Below are 25,162 nucleotides of genomic sequence, written 5' to 3' on the forward strand. Positions count from 1 at the left end.
CGACGCCTTCGCAAAGGCTGAGGAGACGGGAGCGGTTCGCGTGGGGGTCCCGCCGCACCGCCCGCCCCCGCTTTTCCCGAAATGGGCAGTGGCCAGTGTCACCGTCACCTGGGGGCAGTAACGTCTTAATTTTATGTGGCGTTAGCACAGGCGGCCGGCGTTCTGCTGTGGTATTTCAGTGCTTTCTAGCGTTCAGCGCTTCAGTTGTTGTTACCTTTTTGCTGGGCTGTATGAATCATCTGGCTTTAGTGTGATCATACCTTGCCAAAGTGACACTTGGCGGAAAAACACCCAAGAGCCTGTTAGTTAGTAATCGTGTCAATCGCTGGTATTAAAGTGCGATGCGAGACTTTTTTACCATGGTAAGTTTCCACCAAAATAGATTTTTAATTGCTTGACATTCAGAAGACAGTATCTCCGACTAATTAACAAGAGTGTAACTTAGTGGTACATAACATACAGAGAGAAAGTTATTTGCTAGTTGGTGTTTAATAGCTTCAAACTGTTCTCTGTAACACAGTAGAACATTTTACAAGAAATTGTGGAAATAGGTGTGTTTGGGTAGAACCATTCCCCGTAAAAAGTGAGATGGGGCCATTTCTATTAAAATGTAAGATTACTCCTACAATTTAATATCTTCACATGTGTCAGCCTGTCTGGGTTTATTCATCTGTTGCATGCACACATATGTGAAAATATATATGTGCATTTTTTTTCCGTGGAGATATGGATTTTTTTTCCATAATTTAGAGCAGTCATAGAAAATAGCTGCCTTTTTACTGTATCAACCATATTACTTGTTTTAATTTCATTAGCAAGTCTCTTTTGAATTTGAAATACATAGCAATCTCACCTGTGAGTCTTTCTAGTTTAAGATAATCACCTTAAAAGTAAGAAATTGTATTAAGAACCTGTTTGTTGCATTAATAAAATTGTCAACATTGCATTTTGATTTAAAAGCGTTGAAATGTAAAACTTGTAAAATAACTGAATCCCCACTCTAATCATCTCCTTTTTTTCTTTCCCTTCTTTTTCCAGATGTGAGTGAGGTCAGTATAATTATTTTTTTTATCTAATACGTAACACTCAACTTCAATTAACAGGCTAGACTTCTTTTCCGTGGCAGTACTATTTATTAAGGTTAATTCCCAAGATGGTCATGGAAAGATACCAATTAAATCCTGAAGGGACTGCCTGAAAATGTACCCACCCCAATTTCTCAAGTGGGACGGCCTTTTTAAGAGACTGCCTTCATAGGTGTAAAGACCATGAGGGGAAAGTAACAGAGCAGTGGTGTTTGGGCATGATACCTGGCAGTTTGGATTGGAGATGACTGTACTTTAAAGCCTGTCTTCCAGTCTAAATTTCATTGCACAGAAGGATTATGAAAAAACTCAGGTGTGACCTTTTTTATGCTAGTTTTGTAGGTTGTAATAGTTATGAAATTGTCAGTGTAAAAATCAGTAGAACGTTCTAACGTAGTTACATGTGTCATTGCTATGTAATGAAGTCCTAGCCTTCATGGTAATTTAGAACCATAGGGTGTACTTAAAAATACTGTACTGAGAAAAATTTCAGTTGTTTAAGAAAATGAGTCTAAGTTTGTACATTATTTTCATTTAAAATACGGGGAGAAATTGTATATTTTTTAAAAATTTTCTTCTTTATTTTTTTCCAGGTACCTGCAGGGCGGAAGGTAAGCATTTTTATTTTTCTTTTGTGGAAATGGAGATGATACCAGATATTCTTAGGCAGATCAATATTTTGTTGAATATTGAATGAAAGGAAAAGTGACTACATTCATTATTTCCAGTGCTCCCTGAGAACAGCAGTAGCACTGAGATGAGAAGGAGGTAAAAAGGAAGGAACAGTGGGTGCAACATCTTAACACGAGGGTAAATTCAAATACTGGATTTAAGCTGCTTTACCCAAGAACAGAACTAAGCCTACCAAGAACTAAACTGCATCAAAGTAGCATTCTTGTTCAACCAGAATTCCTTTGGAAAGATTTAGATTAATTGAACAGTACAACAATATCCATATTGGATAAATAGATTTTATTTTATTTCTGAGAAGTCACTAATGTTAAGTTAGAGGCAGTTATTCATTAGAGACTAAAACCAACTTTGCAAGTACTTTTGTGGACTGGGCAGTGATACTTTTAACTACGTCGTAATGACAGTGACTAATCTATTTCCAGTAGCTTATTGTGGAAAAAGAATATGCTGTTTGTGGAAAATAGCTATCGGACTTGTATGTGCAATCTTCTTTCCCTTTTTCATGTACACTAATTGTTTTTAATGTGTCTGTTTCCCTGTATCATCCTGGAAAACTTCCACGGTAACTCATTAAGTTTTATTTTCTTCCAGCAGGGCCCTAGAGGAGACAAAGGACCACAGGGAGAAAGGGTAAGGAATTAGATTGACGTTCAGTTGTTTGTGATCTTTGAACAGCAGTTGTTGGAAGATGAGTAGGAAAAAACTAAGTTTAGGCAGTGATGTGAGATAAATGAATGTACCTGTAGAAGCTTGTATGTACAATTTCATTAAAAAGAAACCGAGCTATCTATGTACCAAATTCTGCCTCTTCACCAATCTAATTATGGTCATTGTACCTGAGCAGATGTGGTTGAGTTCAGACAGCAGCCTAGCACTCCAAGTGATGGTTTGAAAAACTTCTTTCCAACTGCCCACAGTGGAAATAATGCATGAAAATGCAGAAGGAAAATTTGACACATGAAGATGTAGGCTTTGAACTATATGGTGTAGGCTTTGAACTATATGGTGTATGGATAAGCTCTCTACATCAAACCCGAATAGACAAAGCTAGTTTTGAGGGTCATTCATTATCTGTGCCTCCAAGGATGACTTGAAAAAGCTCTCTTCTTGGCAGCTAGGCATTTGTCATGCACCTTCTATTAGTCAAAGCAAATATTGTACTGTTAAAGGCTACTGTAAAAGTAACCATAAATAAGGACAGTTGAATAATTTAATTGTAATGTTCATTCATATTGCTGATACCTGCTTTTCTGATTTGCTTCTGCATCATTGCTGCTTTTTGTCATTCTGAAATTCACATCCTTATCTGGGCAGTGTGTATTTATCATGCACCTTTTTTGTATCCTCTGAAAATGCCATAGTACCGATCGGTAGCTCTTGAAGATTTCTTAGGTCATAATATACTGACAAACTGGGAACTATTAGGAAGAATATATGTGTATGGTCAACTGGATATTTGCTTTAGGCTACCACTAACTAAATTTGTTTAATGAAATGAGATACATGCTTTGTCCTGAAGGCAGGAAGCCTAATTCTGCTCCTTTAGAAATCCATGGCTTTTATTATGGATTTCATCTAGCACTGAACTGAGTCCAAAATACAGACCAAATTAATTACCTCACCTCAGTTGCCACAATGGCAAAACTTGACCAGCTTTGTGCATTGAGGATGAAAGAATATAAAAACAAATGTTGCTGGACTGAACACATGTAATTTCAAGCTGTTGTAAAAACTTACAACAGTGGTTGGAGAGTGACAGTATAAAAAAATCTGTAGAAAAGCATTGTTTCGTTGTCATTGAATTTGCAGTTATACCAACAAATAGTCTAGACTGATTAAAAACTGGCCTTTGACTTACTCTGTATCTATGTTAGTTTGTACCAATAGGGCTGACCTCTGCCAGTCCTCAGTTGGTCAAATTTTAGGCTCTCAGTAACAGAGCCGGACAGGCTGGGTGGGTCTACATGGGTCATTTGGTGTTCATGCGTCCAAAATTTTGTCGCTTAAAATGAAACTTCCCAATTTGGAGATTATACTTTGGTAGCAGAGATCCAATATTGCCCCCATAAATCTCCTCAAATATGAAACTACAGTAAATATCTGATACAAGTTGTGGCAAGGCAATGTAAATTCAGGCTATTCTTATTTTCTAAAGTTAGCCATTTATTGAAACTGCATACATAGCACTGCTGTAGTGTGTGCTGTATGTGCCTGGTTGTAAATGAATGTGTCACTTCAGAGATTTCTTTAGCCACTTCTAATGTTCACTTTATAATCCTCTTTTTGACTCTAGGGTCCACCAGGTCCACCAGGCAGAGATGGTGAAGATGGTCTACCAGGTCCTCCAGGTCCCCCTGGTCCTCCAGGTCTTGGTGGAGTAAGGCATCCAAGCTTTCTATTACTGAAACTGATAATCTGTGCTTTGTGATTAAGACTAAATGCATATCTGCCAGAAAACACTTATGTTGCATTGGAGGAAACATCCTCTTGTGATCGGCAAGAAATTGATGGTCCCAGTTCCATGAAACTCTCCTTGAGATGTATATTTTCCATGGCAAATTTGGATTTTGTATTCAACAGGGACTTATGCATAGGAGCAAATCAACCCTGTTAATTAGCATTACATTTCTACAGCCATAATGTGTATGGATTAGGAATCAACAAAACAAAACCTGTGCTGTTAAGTAGATGGGAAAAAGAAACAGCACTTTGTAGCTGGGTTCAAGAGACAGCAACTGTGTTGGAATAAGCTGAAGAAGACTACTCTTAAGCTGAAAGTCTATACTTAAAAGTCCTTTAGAATTTAGAGTATCTTCCTTTAGAATTTTTCGTTTCTATCTGTATTTATGCTGCAGAACATAAGTGGACTGTGTTGCATACACACTTTCTGCAGAAGTGTCCATCATGTATTCTCTGCAGAACGCTGGCTTTAACTCTTTGCTTGACATGAGCTTGCACAAGGAGCATGAGGATATAGACAGTGTCATATTGATAGAGTTTGGTAAATCCTCCTGCATAGAAGGATTGCCTTTGATATGAATAGCAATAATTTATTTTCCTATTAGCAAACCCCAAACTGCTTTCATTAATTTTTATTATTTTAATATGCTAATAAAACAAAAAGAGGATTTTCAATTGTGCTGTATAGAACTTTTTTCCATTTTAGTGAAGAGGGAAAATGTACTCTAGAAAACTAGATGTACATTTGCCTACAAAACTTTTAGTGATAAAAGATCAACAATCCAGTGCAATATTTCTGAGGCTGTATGCTCCTCAAATCTTTTTGAAGCTGAAGGGCCCACCTCATGTGACAGTCAGGGCCGGTACATGAATTTTACTTAGGCAATGCGGTGAAAAAATACACATAAATTCTCTTACAGGAAATTAGGCAGAACAATTTGAGGGTTTCAGGAAAGGTTTTGATTTTAAATGAGCACTGAGTTTCCATTCTTAATTTTCAGTTCACACTATTACAATGCTTTTCTATCACTACTCCATAGATATTTGAGGCCATTATGTGAAAGGGCCTTCATAGTAAAATCAAGTCTTTCTGGAAACAATTGAATAGCAATGTGTTTATAGGGCCACGTTTACTGAGTTTTAAGTATACTGCTTTAACATACCATATAGCAAGTATAGGAAGTCAGATGACCGTTAGATGTAGAATTATAGTTATCAATACTTTTTAAAGTAAAATTTTAAGTGTTTTAATTTCAAACTTATTATCACCCACAGAACTTCGCTGCTCAATATGATCCATCTAAAGCAGCTGATTTTGGCCCAGGACCTATGGTAGGTATATGATTTAACACTTGATAACTTGCATAGATAACATGTTTAGTAATTTCCTTTGAGTCTAATCCAGCTGTATTAATGCAAAGCATAGTTTTAAAATTAGTGTTTTGATGATATATTGAGTCAGACTGTAAACTGATCCTTTGATGTAGGACAATGTGAAGTTTTTGAAATATAGTCCTAGGACTTGAAATATGGTCTTGGGACTGTATATTTAACTTGCATGTAGCACTACTGGGTCTTGTGCTTTAATTCTGTCTGTTGACCACACTTTTATGAATCAGTGAATCTCCTAATCTGATGTCAGATAACACGTGTACTTGGATATTGTATTTCTTTACCCATACTGAGGCAGAAGATTTTGTGTTTTAGGAATAGGATCATTGTAAAGCTGCTCGCTAAAGCAGACATGGGTCTAGAAAGTAACTCAGTATCTCAGCTCCAGGTGGTGACCATTTTTCTCTCATGGCTGTACAACCCTTTTGATATCCTTGGATTGCACAGGTTTGGTAGGAAATTGGCCACCACATTTGGTTCTCAACAGGTGAATGTTAGTACTTGCTACTACAAGGCTATTCTGAGTCAGATTTTTTATCAATTACTGTATACTGTGTCCAAAAGGACATTTAAGGAGTCTATTCCCTCTCCACATGAATTTCTAACCCTTCCTGATTTTAGCAGATATTTTCAGTGTACATAGATAGCAGAATATGGGTTAAATTCACCACACACACTGACATCACAGACAATGCATCTGATGGGTGAGCAGCAGGATGAAGACTGCCCAGGATTATTCTGGGTCAAGTGCTTGTTTCCATTCCTAAAAATAGTGTAATATTAAATTAATTTTTGAAAATATTTTGGCATCCATTTAGATACTAAATATAGGAAAGGAGAAGTATCTTTAATCATGTTGTGCCCTCAGTGTCTGACAATAAATTAGAAGATGTACACGAGGATTTATTTGGGGTGTCACAATTTCTAAATTCCAATTTTTGAGTCCATTAAGGTTCATCTGACAGCAATAACAGCAGAATCTACCTACTGTGAGGAATTTTTAAGTTTTATAAAGAAAATGTGAGAGACTGGGAAGATAGAAAAGGAGGGAAAACAATTATGGAATATAATTTATGAAGAGATTCACAGGGCTTATGCAGCACATATGATTCAGACTATCCAGAAACAGTTATTTTTCCTAGAATTGCTGCATATTTTTATAGCCATGCGATTGCTTTAGCTTCCATAAGTAAATGCCTGTGTTTAATATGCATTTATTCTCCTTAATAAAAAGTATTCAGTCTTATGGGAAAACTACATAAGCTATTGAAAAGTTGGTCATGATTTTAGTCTGGTAATGAGAAAATCTAAAAGAGTTCCCAAGAAGTTTTAAAACCAATTAAAACCGTAAGAATTTCTGTTGAAACATCTCATTAAACATTAAGTTGGACAATAGAAGCCTAAATTAAATTTCATTTCAAAATTGTTTGCTTGCTTAGTAAAGTTTGAGGCAACAGCTAAGAAAGCAGTAATCTATGGAAATTTCCTTTTTAAAAGTGATTTCTGACCCTTTTTTTTGAGATATACATAAATTCTAAATTCAGTCAAGAAGAGTATGTTAGTGACTTATTCTGGAGATGAAATGAAGAGAATTTAATCAAAAACAGAAAACAGTGAAGTATTTAAATAGAAGTTGATCATTATTTGAAATAGATGTATACACAATATGTATAAGAGTTGTTTGATTTCTTTCTAAAATTATTTGTGAACCTCTCAGTTCATTGTAATACTGCCATTTATATACCTTTTTTCCCCTTTTACCTCACTATCATTTTAATGATCCTTTTGTCCAACATCTCTTCTTGAAAATCATGATAAAATTGAGAAGCCCAAAAATACAACCTTTCTTAATGTGTTGTTATGACCCTCATCTTTAAACTCTGGAAGTTCATGCACAGGAAGGGATAGGGTACTTGCTAGTAGCTTGTTAGCACTTGCTAACAAGCCAGGATAGATTAAGAAGCCTAATCACAAGGTTGCCAGCCATAATGATATATTCCTAATCATCTCACTGGATTCTGCGCTGGCTCATTGCCATTAGTTTGCACTTGGACTGCCTGTGCAAATGCATGCAGATCTCTTAACTTCCTCTAACATGATTTAGACATTGCGCACAGGAAACTGTAATGTTTACCAATATTTTAGGAATAACAGGAATTGGTGTTATAGATGAGTTTAGGTAATGGTGATTTTTTTAAAAGATTTTGTAATTTTTCTCCCCTAGGGTTTAATGGGACCTAGAGGCCCACCTGGAGCATCTGGACCCCCTGTAAGTACAGTCTCATCTCTCCTAACATTAACATACCTGTAAAATCACAAAAGAGCTTGTTCAAACACTAACAAAATCTTCTTCCTCTTCTAGGGTCCTCCGGGTTTTCAAGGTGTTCCTGGTGAGCCTGGTGAACCTGGTCAAACAGTGAGTACAGTTTTGACATACAGACACTGCTAGCATTAGAAATAGGACACCAAAGTAGGCTTGCAATGCTTAGGTCCATTTCTCGCATCCATATGCATGTCCTTTAATGTTTGAATTGGATATTCCTGCTTGATCCAGAGCTGAACTCTCAGATCCAGACTCCTTCAGATTGGAATCATAAAATGCAAAGTCAGTTAGGGTGGAAGGACCTTGCTTCAGTTCAGGCTCCAGCTATGCCCCAACTCAAGTCAGAAACCAGTGAAAAGACTTATCTGAAGAATAATGCTTTAAGTAATCCTCAATCTATTTTTAACAGGGTCCCCACGGTCCTCGTGGTCCCCCTGGTCCTCCAGGAAAGGCTGGTGAAGATGTAAGTGGTTATTAAATATTTCTTATCTCTTTTGGGACTGTGATTCAATGCTAACGTTAGGTTATTGTTAAGCTAAGCATTCTATTTGCCATCATTTTTACATTGTTTTATAATATTGGATAGAATAAATAACACCCTGAAACAAATTATTTTATAGTATAAGAGATGCTCTGTGTTGGAAATATACAGAAAAACGGATAACTTCAAAACCTCTCCAAATACATTATTTAGCTTCCTGAATACAAGAAGAGGGAAAATTTAAAGCTAACAAGCTCTCTGTATTTATTGAAAAAGAGAAACTTTGCCAATGACTCTTTTTTTTTTTTAATGGTTTATTTTGTTATTTTATAAAATTAGTTTTCCTTCTTAGTGCATTTTTGCTGCATATTTTTTAGGGTCACCCTGGCAAACCTGGAAGACCTGGTGAGAGAGGTGTTGCTGGCCCTCAGGTATGTAGCAATCTATTGTATACAATACAAAACAGTTCTCTTATTGATGAAACCTAATGACACTTCTGAATTGCACCACATTAACAGTCTAGTAATATTCTCTATAGGCATTAATCCAATTTCAGTTCTTACCTTCAGGGATATCATATAGTTATGGTTTTATTTTGTGGTTCCTCCCGCCCCAGTAAAGCTAGTGTAATTAGTAACAGAAGTGACATAGTGAGGAGTTACACAGGAGCAGGTGAGCAGGCACCTTGGCATAGAAACAGCTGTGCTATCACATGTTAATACATGAAATTTCTGAGATTCAGAACTGGAAAATCAGGTTCCAATTAGTCTTGGAACAAGTCTGGTCCTGGGACGTTAGGGAATGGACTGGGTTCCTCACTTCAATGATCACAGCCCAAATCTACTCATTAATTTTATTAAAAGACTTATGCTTTTTCTTTCTTTTTAACTGCAGTATATAATACGAGAAACAATCATTCATGCGCTCTGTGTTTTTAGGGTGCTCGTGGTTTCCCTGGAACTCCTGGTCTGCCTGGCTTTAAGGGAATTAGGGTGAGTCTATACATACTTTTTCCCTGAACAGTTAAGACTGACAACACTTCAGTATGCTGAAAACCCCTGGAAATCCCTTCAGGGTTAAGAATATATATTCTAAGTGCATGAACCTCTTTGAACTTTTTAATATCTCCTGATATGCAAAAATGGTTTTCATTTTTTTTTTAATTATAAGATTATATTAGGAAATAATTTGGTATGGGAAGAATGATTTACCTTACCAGACTAAGAGTTTGTGTATATCCATTAGTGGGAAAATACATAGTTAACATTATTTTTCTACTCAATATAGGGACACAATGGTCTGGACGGTCAAAAGGGACAACCTGGTACTCCCGGCAGCAAGGTAAAGATGAAATCTGAAAACGTAGGATGCATTTGTAGCTCTTTCTAGCAAAAGACATCTGAAGTCCCCTCCAGTCAATCTTTTAACACTGCTGACTTAATCACAGGAGATGTACATTCAAGAGCTTTTAATATAACAATAAAAAGCTCAGATACTAATACTCTGTATTGCTTGTTTCTAAGATCTTATCACTACTTGCTTATAGAATTATTAATTGTAACATAGCATTCTCCAATATCACTGCAAGTCATTAATCTCCAAAAAAGTTCAGTAATCTCCAGACTTTGGAGATTAAAAGCAGATAAAGCAATTAAGTAAAGGAAAGAACAGTTATTAGTAAGAGTGCTAATCTGACTGGAAAACACAGGCATAATAAATCAAGGCCACTCATGATATAACTGTGACAAAGGCAGTGATGAAGGCAAAAACTTGTGCTGTTTGCAGCACTTAAGACTAGGTGCATTCAGATATACTCAGGATACCAGTGCTTTAGGACAAATCTTGTAGTTATAGACCAGCCTAGACCAACTGCAGGTTTGTTGAGAACATTTAATACTAAAGGGACAGGAGTCATATTTTAATGGCTGTCACTCATATCTCAGTTTTATTGGTCTGAAGTTGAAAATAACTGAGGCGGATCCTTATTTCCAGCCATTTGACAGGGTCTTTGTCAAGTTAGTCTCAGGCAAAAGCATCATTCTGCTTCTGCTCTACCTAAAAACCAGCTGCTGATTGATCTGCGTGGGTAGCTGACTATCCAGGCCCTATCTCTTAGGTGTGTGCTGCAGAGTAAATCAGAATAAAGAAAAGGAGTAAAAAAGCTGAGACAGGTAAGTGAAGTGACTTGCTCTGATTGTCCTCTTCTCAGAGGATTGCAGTTGGCCAGTTCCAGTATATGGAACAGTCACAGGGAGAGTGACAGTCGCTGCACCCTCAGGACCTAATGTGCTATTCTTGTGTACTGTGGTGTAAGTGCTACAAGAAGACAAGGACAGTAGGATCCAGCATGTGAATATCTATCTAGATGGTGTTGTGCTGTCTGTCTAAAGCATCCTTTAAGTAATTCAAGCCTGCAAACTTTCTTTTTCATAGGGAGAACCTGGTGCTCCTGGTGAAAATGGTACCCCAGGACAACCTGTAAGTATTTACTGATGCTGTGAAAATTATAATCTGATAGATGTGGTTCAGCCAGCATTTTGGTTGGTTTTTGTCATCAGTGACACTCCAGCTAGCTAGATACTCTAATGTAATAGTATGTGAATATTTAGAACAGAATTGTCCGGCTGCAACAAACTTCATATAGAGACTTATCAGAAGAAAAAAAAATGTATATATCTTTGTTCAGTGAATAGGTATAAATGAGTTAATTTAATTTTTCTTTCAGGGTGCTCGTGGTCTCCCTGGTGAGAGAGGAAGAATAGGTGGCCCTGGACCAGCTGTAAGTGGCTTCCCATCTGTCTGTCTGTCATCATGACCATCCACTTAACTGTGGCTTTCTCTGATTTTTGAATCTCTTTTCAAACTCTATTTATCATGTTCTTTCCTCACAGGGTGCTCGTGGAAGTGATGGCAGCGCTGGCCCCACTGGACCTGCTGTAAGTTCCAGACTTGATCTTTGACAATTTTGTCCCCATAGGCCTTGTGTCCCCCTTCCTGTTTATAGAGGATTTCTTGGGCTTCTGAGAAGTTGTTTGTGCGGACAATTTTAACACAGTTCTTTGTTGCTTATCAGACCATCACAGAAAGAATTAATAAAACATAAACCCTTTGCAGACAATATCCTGAGAGCCTGAGGATTTATATTAAACATATCTGTATCAAAGGAATCAAATATTCTCTCATTTGCACTGGTGAGTTCATAGAGAAGCACCCGATGAACAGAATCCTCATTTTCAACAGTCGAACAGAACAGTTCTCATCCCAAAACTAAAAAAACTTTATACCTTTTAACAGGTATATACTGTGCACCTGTTGCAGATGACTACAGTTATATACATCCTGAAACTGTCACAGGCACTCCAGGACACAGCTTTGCACCTGCAGTGTTGTCCTGTCTGACTAACAAGAGTTAAGCTGTTTCATTCACCGCTGATACCTGAGTTATGTGAGCTAGTGTGAAAGGCCAGAATGATCCAACTGTCCTGATCTGATTGGTAAACAATAACTATTCTAATAAGTACTAATCCACTGCAGTTTTGCCCCTTTAAAGGGAGTTATTGTTGCAATAGTGCACCACTGACTTCGGTAAACCTCATTTATTTCAGTGAAACAAATGTGTGTACAAGAGTATCATTTCAAAGCTGTAAAAAAAAAAAAAAAAAAAAAAAAAGGAATACCACAAAAAGACTTTTTAAAAGATGTAAAAAAAAAAAAAAAAAAAAAATCAGGAATAGCCCAGAATAGCTTTTTCTTCCTGCCTTCAGAATTTGAGGCAATGATGAAGATGTACTTGGTTCTGTCAATTCTGCTGCAGTTAATTTTAATACTCCTTGTCACTGCAAATATCTATCATGCTTTAACAGAGTGGAATGTTAGCAGAGGTACGAATTCACTTCAGTTCTCCCATATGGGGCATTTTAAAAATATATGTGATTTGGCATTTGAATTGCAGGCAAATAGAGACATTATATCCAAGATCTGATGTTATACTTTGTAGTAGAACCAAAGCATTTTAGCTATCTTGAAGGCAAATAAGTTACCATAGGAAAAATATTCTGGAGCTGCTGACTGCAGAGGCGTTCCTCTGAAAGGGCAGCAGCAGAGAGCTGCATTGGGTCCCAGCATCTATGCCAGGCTAAAGTTATTTTTACACATACTTAGGTTATGATGCTATGAACATTCTGTATAGCACTTATTAACACTCTTTTTTAAAATTAAACCAGAAATACTGTTACATTCTCCTTGCCACTGGGAATTTAAAACATAAGAGAATGACTGTAATGGAAATTCAGAAAGTTTATACATGTGTTACAGGGCATTTAGTCTTTTTTTCTTTGCTTATGCAAAACCAGTGAGAATTATGGGTACCCAGTTTATAACAACCACAGTTATGGTTATAGAATGTCAGAAGCCAATTCCTCTTTGCTACACCAGCTGACACATTTTATTCCCTTGGATTTGTAAGGCAGTTTTATAATACGTATTTATAATTGAAAGATGTTATCTCACAAAAAAAGTAGGTATCAGTCCCAAATAGCTATGAATGGGTTGGATATTTCATTAATAATTGAAGAAAAACTATCTCTTTGTATGCATTAAAGAGTAACAAAGGCTGTGAATCGATCAGCATATCTTCTTCTGTGCTGTCTGTACTGTACTGTACACTAGGAAGCTCATCCCATCACAATGACAAATCTCACAGCAATAGCTAGACACAGTAGAATTGGTAAAGGCCCTCTTCAAGGTGACGTGCCATGGACTTTGCTATAAGAAAAACCCAGCCTAATGAAAGGTCACTGGGACTACACATGTTCACTGCCTCAAAATGTGTACTCTGGGTATGAATCAAGATTTTTAATCCATTTGCATGTTAGAAGCAACTCCTGCCCTCAGCTGCTGTTCAGCCTAATCCAATTTGTAGTACAGTCTTACTGACTTCAATATAAGTTGTGACAAGCACTGGCTTGTAAAGTGATGCAGAGATCTTACCAGCCCTCTTCCCTCTTCCCTTCCTTCCAGAAGGACTACTGGTGTGAAAGCATACACCCTTACCCCTGCCCAGTAAATGTGTTGGTAACAGCCACCTAAGACTTGCAGTTGCAGGATGCAGAGCTCCCCTTCATTCATTGTGAGACTGTACAGCAAGACATCTTGCCTTGCAGATAGATGCCTGCCTCTGCCCAGGTGTTTGGCCTCAAGGCAAGGTTTTACCAATCATTGCTTAATTCACACTTTCTTAGCTGCACTGCAGGTGTTTTTCAGCGTTGACCTTGCTCTTAACTGTTTGTAGTGAACCAAATCTGTCAGTCTGGAATTGCAAAAGGCAACTGATACTCTGAAGTGGTAATGGGAGGAAGTGTCTAAGTAAATGTGCCTTTTTTGAATTGGTTTACTTTAGCAAGCAAGATGCTTCTCTCATCACTGAATACTTTTACACAACTGCTTCCCTTTCATTTCCTAGGGCCCTATCGGTGCTGCTGGTCCTCCAGGCTTCCCAGGTGCTCCTGGTGCTAAGGTATGAACATCTGCTTCTACTGGTACATCTAATAGTAAAGATGAACTATAGTAACTAGTGTTGCTAGGCAGTAGAAAATCACCCTTTCTGAAATAGGAATGCTTTCTTATCAAGATCAGGATGAGGATGAATCCCTGTAGTATTTGGAGAAATCATATATGAATGCTAATTTAAAATACAGCAATTATTTCACAATGAAGATTGATGCTAGGCAGGTTCAGGAAGACACATAACCTCTTTCTTTTTTTTACTGCTTCCTACATGGTGCAGTTGTATACACCTTATACAGGTGATGTGGATTATGAAAAATAAGAAAAGTAGCCGTTTACATCACAGAAGTAGCAGAGCACTAAGAAGCCACATTTGACTGTCGGGCTCTTTCTAGCCTACATTCTTGAAATTAGGACGGAGAAGCTTTTCAGGTTTAGGGCAATACCATTTTTCTCTTGCAGACTGTAACTTAGATGATTCAGTTTATTGCTCAGATCTTAGCCTTTTTACCTGAGTAATTCATTATTTTCAATTTTACTTTGTCCAAGGAAAGACAGAGGATTTTGGGCAAGTGTGTCCCGTATAGTGCATTTAAAAATTTCACTCACCATTTGCCAAGAAGCTTACAGCTGCATACACTTACATGTAGCGTGGTATAAGTTTTTATCCATAACACAAATACACTAACTCCATGTCACCACAGACAAAACTCTTATCTTGATCCACCTTTAGAAGAAAATAGAGTATTGTATGCTAGATCTCTTAATATTAACTGCAGGGAAGATGAGGAAAAATTGAGATCCAATTCTGGTTATTTTTGTCAAAGGCAAGGCTTTTGGAAACCATGAAGTCTTCTCTGATGCAGATGTGAGTGTGGTTACAGCATATAATTTCAAGAGAAGAGTGCCTACATGTCCAGGGTGAACTCTGACTACTTAGAGAATTGCTGGAGAGAAGTTGTCATTATATTCATTTTTTTGTAGTAGACCTAGGGAATACAGGCTTCTGAGAGTAAAACCAAGAACCCTTTTTCCTGTCATTTACTCCACTGTGAACACTATGCTACAGCACTCTGATCAGGCATCGTTTTGCATTTTGCATCAGTGCAAATGGCATCTAAAGGTGCAAGGTAATGGTCAATTAGGTCTTATACTCCGTGAGGCATCTCAGGCCAATGCTGGAAGCACATGGCTGCAGATCAGACTGTAACTGTAATCCTGATTTTCCAAGTCAACCTTCTGTGTAATCTTCAGTGATAGTAGCTTCTTAGATATGCTAAGCATCTGTTATTCCCGTGTTAGGCATCAGCTTTGATGGGGCCTAGCTGGGCTTTCTAGCTTCAGTGCCTTTAAAATCCAATAAAAGCTCTTAGAGCCTTGATTTCCTGGCCTCTGAAGTGGGAATATATATCAGATTTTCTCCTTAATGCCAGGATGATACAGGATTGCTCAACTATTGCCCTAACACTGTGTACACTGATAGAGGGCTCTATCCTTCTCTCAAACAGGGTGAAATCGGACCTGCTGGTAATGTTGGTCCTACTGGTCCTGCTGGTCCAAGAGGAGAGATTGGACTTCCCGGTTCTAGTGGTCCTGTTGGCCCTCCAGTGAGTAACTTGTCAGACTTTATCTGTTGTCAGACAGGTGCACTTGAGACTCTGCATTAACCAGTATTGCATCTTTCTTAATAGGGCAACCCTGGTGCTAACGGTCTTCCAGGGGCTAAAGGTGCAGCTGTAAGTACAGCCTTACTCACACTTGTCTGCTCTAAAAAAAAATTTAAAAGAAATTAGTTAAAGCAACAGAAAAGATAATGGTCTCATAATACCATTTTTCCCCTCTGTTGGACAGGGTCTTCCTGGTGTTGCTGGTGCTCCTGGTCTGCCCGGTCCCCGTGGTATTCTTGGTCCTCCTGGCCCTGCTGGTCCTAGTGGTGCTAGAGGACTTGTTGTAAGTGACCTAGTATATTGCATGTCTTCATTTGAAAATTGGACACAGTGTCCACAGTTGTAAAAAACTTCTGCTGGATATATTTTTGCATTTAATGCAGCCATTTTTTCTTGCTCCACTATAATTAACACTGCAGTTCATTTCAGTGTCTCACTGATTGCTTCAGCTGCTGAGACTGGAGGTTCACTTTGCACTCTGTTTGGGTGCAAGGACTGTTAAGCTCTGACCATGCTGATACTATCAAGAGAGATGTGGTAGCAATCGCATAATCAGGCCCTCAGTGGGTATCCTCAGTAGAGGAACTGGCCCTGGATATTTCATAGTTCAATTACTGCCATGTCTAAGTGTCTTTATCGTGTTTCTTTTCATGCCTGTTAAGCCAAAAATACAGTTATGTTCATTGAACATTTATCAAAATAGAGGCAGGCATGGCACTGGACGATTGAAGAGCCTTTTGATTAATGAAAAAGTTGTCCAGGTAGAAGTGAGATTTTTGGAATGATGCTTAATTCTATGATGTCTTTTTGTTTTGGACTCTAGGGTGAACCAGGCCCTGCTGGTGCCAAGGGAGAAAGTGGTAACAAGGGTGAACCTGTAAGTATGGCAACATGTCAAGGTTGTTTCAATTAATAAGGTCTGATAGTAACTGCAACACAGCATCTGATATCTTCTTTTTCTCTGTTTGCCTGAAATAGGGTGCTGCTGGACCCCCTGGCCCTCCTGGTCCTAGTGGTGAGGAAGGCAAGAGAGGCAGCAATGGTGAACCTGGCTCTGCTGGTCCCCCAGGCCCTGCTGGTCTAAGAGTAGGTTTTCTTTTCATGTTCCAGAAGTAGAAGCAAAAAGGAAAGAGGAAATACAGCTAGACTCAGAAAGGCAAATTAAGTAATTACAAGTAATTAAATTTACATCAGTGCTCCTAAGCAAAGTTCATTTGCCATTCTATGCCTTTTGATTAGTTTTGGGACCAAATCTATTTTAGCTTTGTATTAATGCTGTTTATTATCTTATCCCTGAAGTAATTAGAAGTTGCTTTGATTTATCCATTGTATAATATTTAGTGAATTATCTTTGATTACTCTTAAAGCTTTGTGATAGGATTTAACTGCTTAAATCAGATAATTGGCTCACATGTAGCATGAGGCAAAGGTTTCAATTCAGTTTCTTCAGGAGTGCCTAGTACCCTCTTCAGTGGTTGAGAGAACAACTCAGTGAATTTCAGGAGGCATGTGGCTTCATGCAGGAGTGGGAATTCACTGAAAAAGAATAGGAAAAATGGCCACCAGATTTTTTTTTGGTAGAGATAAGGATTCAGTATTGTACCTTGGGTAGGGTATACAGAGTCATAGAGAAGACAGTGAAAGTGAGACAGTGTGGGCCAGGTTGTGGGATCCTAGCTGCTGGCTAGAGCCATTATTAGATTACAATGAACAGTGAAAATGCTCTGATACAAGCAGATTAGAATTTAAAGAAATCTAAAGTAAATAAGAGAGATTTCTTTCACAGTATACATTTACACTGAGGTGTGTATGCTTACTGCTGCACTTACCTCGAATTCAGAAGACCTGCTTGGAAGGCTGAAATTTAGCAAGCACTATACACCCTGTAGGAACAGATATATTTATTTCCATTTCCTTTTCTTGATCCGTTTTGTGTTCATTTCTAGGGTGTGCCTGGATCTCGTGGTCTCCCTGGAGCTGATGGCAGAGCTGGTGTCATGGTAAGACTTTTGTCTGGGTCACTATTTCTAAACCATCTTCTCTTATATACAGATGTGTGATGCTTTTTGCTGCCTTTGCCTAATTTTATTTATTTTGGTAGGGGCCTGCTGGTAACCGTGGTGCTAGTGGTCCTGTTGGTGCTAAGGGTCCTAGTGGTGATGGTGGCCGTCCTGGTGAGCCTGGTCTTATGGGTCCAAGAGTAAGTTTGAATTCTGTGGTGTAAGTTTGAACTATGCAAAAAGAAAATGACTTACAATTTAGAGACAAAATTATTCAAAAATCCTACTGCAAAAATTCAGCCTGTGCTAACCACAATTAGGGCACTTCCACCACTCTATTGAAAAAACATCCATGAGGAAATGATTAAGGAGCATCAAAATGTTTACTGAAATCAGTTTCTTTTGTATGTGGTAGCATTTGATTGCCTTGTTGTGGAGCAGTGCCCCCTTCTGAGAGGGGGTTCCACTTGTGTTTATCTACGGAATGTGATCAATAAGATCACAGCTGAAGTGTGTGTGTCCCCTTTAACTAACTAAAAAAAAGCAAACCCTACTAAAATGATGTGAGATGGCTGATTGCCATTATTTCAGTTTTATTTTGGAAATTATTTCACTGAAAACAGCTATCCATTGTTAGTGATGATAGCTGCAGCCAGATAGTGTCCATGTCATTATCTTTTATCCTCTTTAATTTACTCTTTCTCTTCCTATCCCACCACATGAAGTGAAAGAGTTTTCAATGCACGTGTGAACTATTAGGCATCTGCAAACATTTAAGCACATTCTCTGCTAAAGTAGAGCCTAACCAAGTTCATCTGAGTGAAACAGGTACTTGCCTGTTGATTTTCAACTGTCATGGAAGCACACACCACCAAATTAAACTTCAGTGTGTTTTACATATAAACTTGATGGGACAGACAGTCCTGTTTCCATAGTGTATATCTTGGCATCTCTATGTGTGTGTGTTTTGTGTATGCGTGCATGTAGAAAAAAAATTTGGTTAACTGTTGGGTGAGTTGGTTTCCTTCTAAAAGCATGAAATCTTTCCTTTCTCAGGGTCTCCCAGGTCAGCCTGGAAGCCCAGGCCCTGCTGGCAAGGAAGGTCCTGTTGTAAGTACCTTGCTTTTCATTGTTTCCTCATTGCATATGAAACATAGACATAATTGATATTTTAAAAAGCAGAGACCTCAGCAATGAGCTCTAACACAGCTCTGTAAAATCAGCAAGATTTTACTACCATATTACTCAGATCAATGAGAAGCTTTCCGTTCATTTCTGTGGGTCTCAAATCAGGCCTACGTCCTGGAAGGGGAAGAAGAAATACACAGTCCTACAAATAGGAGAAAAATGGAGGAATGCATGAGCATGCAATGTATAAACAGTGTTTAAAAGTTAAATGGCATTTGCTTCCTGTCAGTACACATATCTCCTAAAACTGAACTAGAGCTCAGTTAAATTACCCCAGCTGTTTAATAGTATGATTTCTTTTTCTAGGGTTTCCCTGGTGCAGATGGTAGGGTTGGGCCAATTGGCCCAGCTGGTAATAGAGGTGAGCCTGGCAACATTGGATTCCCTGGACCAAAAGGTCCCACTGTAAGTACAGTACAGAAACTTTCTATTACTATGAAGGTATTTCCAGACCGATCTGTAGGTTCCCAACTTGAACAATCAAACACATCACTCTATGTCCTCCTGTACTGCTTATTGGATGGCATACACTTACATGCAAGAGTTCTGTTTTAAATTACTTTCCAGTTATCTGAAATATGATTAAACATATGAAAAACAATTTAGTTAGTTTAGAAATATTTGGACATTGAAGTGATTAGAATAGTGTATATCTATATTGTAATTTTTGCATGTCCATTTTATAATTTCTGTATAAATACTTCAGTAAAGGTTCTGTAAAGGTTGGCCACCAAGCCCAAGTTTCAATTGCAGAGTACTGTTATTTAAGGACCACAATTCCAGAGTACTGTTATTTAAGGACCACAATCCAAAGCTCATTCACTTTAGAAGAAAAGCTACCAGTGATGTCAGTGGGGTTCTTGACATGTCACACAGAGGCCACAGGTAACAATAATCATCTCCTGGATTTGTGGTGTTGCTATACGTACAGACACACACGCAGACATGCATACACTGTATTGCATAGGATACTATGCAGAGTGTCATGAATTATGATCCCAAAAAATAAAGGAATGGAGTTTTGAAAAGACAAGACATTTAATTTTGAGCTATTCTTTCAAAGTGGTTCAACAAGGTAGATGGAGCTTGTGGGTGTTTTAATTAGGGTTAAAGAAATATTACAATAAATCTTCTGGCAAGGAGATTATCAGTCTCTGTTTAGTAGTTTAAACTGACTCTGATATGAAGTCTTCGTTAACTTTTGTTTCTTTTTCTTTCAACTTAAGGGTGAACCTGGCAAACCTGGTGAAAAAGGCAATGTTGGTCTTGCTGGCCCACGGGTATGTGAATATGTTTGCTTTATCAACCTTCAGAGAGGAGAAAAAGTAGATTTAAAACCTCTGTAATAAGATAGCATTGTCTTGTGCAAGCGTGAATAGATGATGAAGTAGAAAAGCACTTGGGAATGCATTCATCTAGTCTCATGCCAGTGGGGACTATTATTTAAGGGATAAATGAAAACTACTCTTCTTGGGTATTAACTGGTTAATTAATTATGGAGTATTAGCTTCCTATGAAGAGAAAAAATTATCACCTCCCATGCAAATTTTTTAGGACAGCATGTGGTTTCTAATTTATCCTGTAAATTTCCAACTTCTTACTGATAGTTGAAACTTAGTAATTCTTCCATTTAAGGGACTGGATAATTGCTCTGTTGTGGGAAAAATGCTATCAGCAAGGTTTCTGTAGTCTGTAATTCCAGAATAAGTTTCCTTAAGGATGAATTTGTTGCAATAACTAAAACGATCACCATAATTTAAAATTGTAAGCACCTTTAGTACCCTTTGACAGTGAAGCTCTTACAAGTAAATGGTTAAGTTCAAAATACATAGCCACAGACCTTTGTTTTTGGCACAGAATCACTTTATAGACATATTATTAATAACAAATCAGAACTTTGATAACAGCTTTCTACTTGAACACATGTAGGGTGCTCCTGGTCCAGAGGGAAACAACGGTGCTCAAGGTCCTCCTGGAGTCACTGTAAGTAACGACCCCCACACAGATCTAGTTTGTGATTTACTTTTCATTAAGGGGACTTCCCATTTTAAAATCCATTTTCCTGTATTTCTTCTTCCAAGTTAATCACTTGTTTTTCATTCCACCCAGGGCAACCAAGGTGGAAAGGGTGAACAAGGTCCTGCTGGCCCTCCTGGCTTCCAGGTAAGTAACTATGTGCTCTGCTCAATCTTATCTGTGGTTTACAAAGCATTAAGTGCTTTTGCCTTAACTTTATTTGTATTCTTGTTTCTTTACACTTAGGGTCTGCCAGGTCCCTCAGGTCCAGCTGGTGAAGCTGGTAAACCAGGCGAAAGGGTGAGTGACAGATATGGTGCTCCACAAGTAGGGGCAGGCATTGCATGAACATTATGTTTACAGTTGCACATGTGGTGAAGTAAGAGCCTGTTGGATCCATTTGCCAAAACAAAGTAATCTGTTATATGCAAAGTTTAATAGCTCCTTTTGTTAAAGCTAACAACGAATGAAGAAGGTCCATTGGAACTTGCAACATACTTCTTTTTTTCAAAGTTTTGGTATGAAACTGAGTAAAGCCAATCCTTTGCTTTTGGGGCCTTAAGCAGCAATAAAATATGCCCCCTCGCCAAAAGACAAGATAGTACACGAAAAACATTTTACTTCAAATTTTCTTTTGAAATCTTCAAGGTTCAATCTAAGCTGCATTACTCCAGTTGTATGCTTTTGAGGTGCAAAAGTGAATTCACAATGGCATACAACTGAAGTAGCTCAGCGGTAATTCAGGCTCTAGGTTCTCAGTTAAAGTGTGTGATGTAATCTGCAAATTGTGCATCCTATGTATGTGTCATAACCACCTTTTATAGTTACATCTCTCTGTGTCCCTGTAAAAGAGTTTGTTGCATGTACCTGAAAAATGAGCTTGGAATTTCATAGCTAACTTTTTCTTCAAATAAGAAATTTTTATCTCCATGTGTGCTTTGAGATATTGTGCAGCTATATGAAAAGGGTTTATATCTGTGTATCTAAAAGACTGGGTTTACTCTGAAGATTTTCAGTATGCTTCCGCAATTCGAGAAGCATTTCTATTTACTGCCAAGAAACAGCACAATTTAAGCTTTTAAGTTTGTTTTAGAAATAAGCTTTACCAATATACCTACTCTCTTCTAGGGTCTTCATGGTGAATTTGGTGTCCCTGGTCCTGCTGGTCCAAGAGTGAGTAACTCATCTGAATCTACTACAGACTGTCTTAATAATGTGTTCAATAATAATAGTAGCTGTATACATTTCCAAGTTTTTCAAGACAAACAGCTCTTCTCGGTTACAGAATACAGTGTATTGCAGCAGACTCCCAGGATGGAGGGAGAATTTTCTCTGCTCTTTGCATGTGTCAGAGTATATCATTATATAACACAATAGTTGCCAGTGTTAGTAAACTTCTAGATAAGCAGTATGAATATTACCCAAGTAATGATATCTGGATTAGCTAATCTAATTTTTTTTCCTGTATTAATGAACCTTACAATGAGAATGTGGGTGACAAAAGGCTGATCCTACAGTGTTACACTGAGGCCTGGTGCATATGAGAATTTTCATCCACAGTGCCTGTACGCAAACCTTCTCAGCCTGATCATTTCAGTCATACGATCCCTTGCTAGCCAGCTCCTATCTCCCATGTAATGTGTTTGTGAATAAATGGTGGGCTGAATCCAGAGCCTGGAATAGTCATTAGAAGGTATTGTCTCCCACTTCCCTTTATTCCTACACTGTAAGTAAAGTAAAAAGCTCTATAAAGAGCTTCCTGCATGGCAGGAAGATTCTATTTATGCAGAGCAATGAGTAGTTTATGCTCGATTAATTTTTTGCTTGCCGAATCCACCTATAAAGAGATTGATATTTAAGCTACTTCTACTGCTCCCTCTTTTCTTCTGACTTCCAGACTGGATGTATTCATGACAAACATTGCCATTCACTCTTATCAGCCATGTCAATCAGTTTAAATAGCACTTTTCCTCCCTATATTTAATGCCCTGAGGCTGTATTAGTAACCGTGTCTTCTTTAGACTTTCATTTTGCTAATCTATCCAAGCCAAGTTCCCTTTATCATTATAGTGGCTGTTATCTATCTGTGTTCTAGCTTGCCTTAAGCATCTATTTCATTCAGTATTCCAGATAAGGTCTTACTGATGCTTTGTGCAACAAAATTAACACTTCCTAAAAATACCTCACTGCTTGTGCTAGATCACAGTTGCCTTTTTCATGGCTGCATCATATTGTTGGCTATTGTTTATCACCTTTTTTCTTCTGTCATTTTCACCAGGTGAACCCCCCATTTACAGCACAAATACTCATTTTTGGTACCTAAATAAATGGCCTGGTACTTTGCATTCTTGAATTTTGTCCCAATTCTACAGTGACAGCCAGCCAGCAGGTTATTCACTTCTTCCCGTGTAATATGCTAACCCTTCTTCCTGTTGACAAGAGCTTCCTACTTTGTGATATCTGCATATTCCATAAATATCTTTTTTCCTTTTCTGCCTCTGTCATTAACAAAATGTGTAAAATAATGAAAAGATACATGAATTGGGGAACATCACTGCAATATAAATTAGCCTTCTGCATCATTGGTGCCTTTCAGCAGTGTGGTACCTCTCCTTGAGTCAGTTTTCTGACCACATTGTAGTCCTCATTCAAACTCACAGATTCTCCAACGTAACTAAAAATCTGCATTATGCCTTATCAGATTATTCACTGATGTCCAGCTTGATCACAGTGGGATAATTTGAGATGCCTTCAGTAAAACTGATATTTCTACCTTTCATAGATCTGTTGCATATTTAAACCCAGTTTCTGGCTACTTCCATATCTCCAGATGACCTCTATATCAGAATTTATCCTTATACGTGTTATAATATACAGGTCATATTAGTAGGCTTTAGCTGTCACCTTTATTCTCCAATATTCACCAGGCATTTGCCACTGTAAAAATAATTGTTTGCCAATTACTATGGCTCTCATTCTACTAGAATCTATTATCTGCTCTCAGTTGGTATCAGAAGCTCCATTTGACAATGGAATGCAAGACACTGTTACCAGAATGAGCACAGTAGGCAAAAGCCATGTTCAAGAAGTACTTTGTCAGCTATTACCATGATGCAAGACTTTAGTACCTCTCTTTCTGTATTTGTGTCAAAATCTATGACCAGTTCAGTTAATATCTGCACAATTCTAATCTAGTTCTTAATGGTTTGTTCAGCTAAAAATGCATCGTGTTGTCATTTCTACTCGCCAGTGCTTGTAAACCTCTAAGCTACAGAACAGTTCAAGGGAAAACTCAAATCAGACTGTCTCCTGCAGGGTGAACGTGGTCCTCCTGGTGAAAGTGGTGCTGTTGGTCCTGCTGGTGCCATTGGAAGCCGTGGTCCATCTGGCCCACCAGGCCCTGATGGTAACAAGGTATGCCTTTTCCAGCTGCCATTGCCTTACTCTTCCAGCTGCCATTTGCCTCACTGCTGAATTCCTGATGAAGGCAATCCAAAACTTTCTTTCCTAAGAGCATAAGTGATTACTGGTAACAGGTAACCTATACACAATAGCCACTGGGTCATTTCTTCAAATGGTAAAGCCCCATCCTAGCTAGTCCACACCAATATTAAAGGTTTTTATGTTTAGCACTAGAGATGACAGGAAGGGAACTCCAGTTTGGAATCAGTTTGAATCAGCTTGTCAGATGGGTATACTATTATTTTGTTTTAAGATAGGATCTGAGACTTCGGCCAAAATTCATGCTGACTTCTATTTATACCCACCTCTACTTGTACACAGGAAGTTCTTGTGTCTAGTAGGCAATATTTTCCCCAAAATATTAGCACAATAATGAAGCATCTTCTACCAAAATAACTAATGTTGGTTTGTGCTAATTGAATATGGGTCCTAGTTTTCAAGATTTCTGTGGGTAGTCTTTCCACAAAAGTTTAGTTTGGAATAGGGGATGTCTTAAAACCTCAGAAGCCCACAGAATCAGAAAGAATGTTCACATCTGGCATCTTCACTAGCTGAAAAAGTAAAATAAGTACAATACCTTCAGATGAAATGCTACTACTCACACTATTTACAAGCAAGGAGAACAATGGGCAAAGTAGTAATGACAAAATTTTGTTCCAAATTGTGTGACTGATTTGACCTCTCTTATATGATATGCTGTTGCTCTTAGGGTGAGCCTGGCAATGTTGGTGCTGCTGGTGGTCCTGGTCCTGCTGGCCCTGGTGGAATCCCAGGAGAGAGAGGTGTTGCTGGTGTTCCAGGAGGCAAGGGAGAAAAGGTAAAGTTGGATGGTCTAGCCTGCTTTGTTATGGCATGCACAGGTTTGTGAGATGCTTGAATTTCATTAACCT

At 38.2% G+C, this 25,162-nt stretch overlaps 1 protein-coding gene across 1 annotated transcript in view; it reads left to right on the forward strand.

The window, feature by feature from the left end:
* The first annotated feature begins 341 nt into the window (after positions 1-341).
* COL1A2 (collagen, type I, alpha 2) overlaps positions 342-25,162 on the forward strand; it is a 39,096-nt gene continuing 14,275 nt past the window's right edge. The window contains exons 1-31 of the mRNA XM_010282538.1: positions 342-362; positions 1,679-1,696; positions 2,373-2,408; positions 4,072-4,155; positions 5,514-5,570; positions 7,855-7,899; positions 7,993-8,046; positions 8,363-8,416; positions 8,812-8,865; positions 9,373-9,426; positions 9,722-9,775; positions 10,868-10,912; positions 11,160-11,213; positions 11,326-11,370; positions 13,896-13,949; positions 15,448-15,546; positions 15,631-15,675; positions 15,791-15,889; positions 16,430-16,483; positions 16,585-16,692; positions 17,553-17,606; positions 17,708-17,806; positions 18,663-18,716; positions 19,101-19,199; positions 20,021-20,074; positions 20,724-20,777; positions 20,904-20,957; positions 21,057-21,110; positions 21,939-21,983; positions 24,126-24,224; positions 24,982-25,089. Of these exons, the coding sequence (XP_010280840.1) occupies positions 342-362; positions 1,679-1,696; positions 2,373-2,408; positions 4,072-4,155; positions 5,514-5,570; positions 7,855-7,899; positions 7,993-8,046; positions 8,363-8,416; positions 8,812-8,865; positions 9,373-9,426; positions 9,722-9,775; positions 10,868-10,912; positions 11,160-11,213; positions 11,326-11,370; positions 13,896-13,949; positions 15,448-15,546; positions 15,631-15,675; positions 15,791-15,889; positions 16,430-16,483; positions 16,585-16,692; positions 17,553-17,606; positions 17,708-17,806; positions 18,663-18,716; positions 19,101-19,199; positions 20,021-20,074; positions 20,724-20,777; positions 20,904-20,957; positions 21,057-21,110; positions 21,939-21,983; positions 24,126-24,224; positions 24,982-25,089 (1,908 nt within the window). The remainder of the gene's footprint in view (positions 363-1,678; positions 1,697-2,372; positions 2,409-4,071; positions 4,156-5,513; positions 5,571-7,854; positions 7,900-7,992; positions 8,047-8,362; positions 8,417-8,811; positions 8,866-9,372; positions 9,427-9,721; positions 9,776-10,867; positions 10,913-11,159; positions 11,214-11,325; positions 11,371-13,895; positions 13,950-15,447; positions 15,547-15,630; positions 15,676-15,790; positions 15,890-16,429; positions 16,484-16,584; positions 16,693-17,552; positions 17,607-17,707; positions 17,807-18,662; positions 18,717-19,100; positions 19,200-20,020; positions 20,075-20,723; positions 20,778-20,903; positions 20,958-21,056; positions 21,111-21,938; positions 21,984-24,125; positions 24,225-24,981; positions 25,090-25,162) is intronic.

This window comes from Phaethon lepturus, unplaced genomic scaffold (genome assembly GCF_000687285.1).
Source record: "Phaethon lepturus isolate BGI_N335 unplaced genomic scaffold, ASM68728v1 scaffold5720, whole genome shotgun sequence".
Classification (NCBI taxonomy): domain Eukaryota; kingdom Metazoa; phylum Chordata; class Aves; order Phaethontiformes; family Phaethontidae; genus Phaethon; species Phaethon lepturus.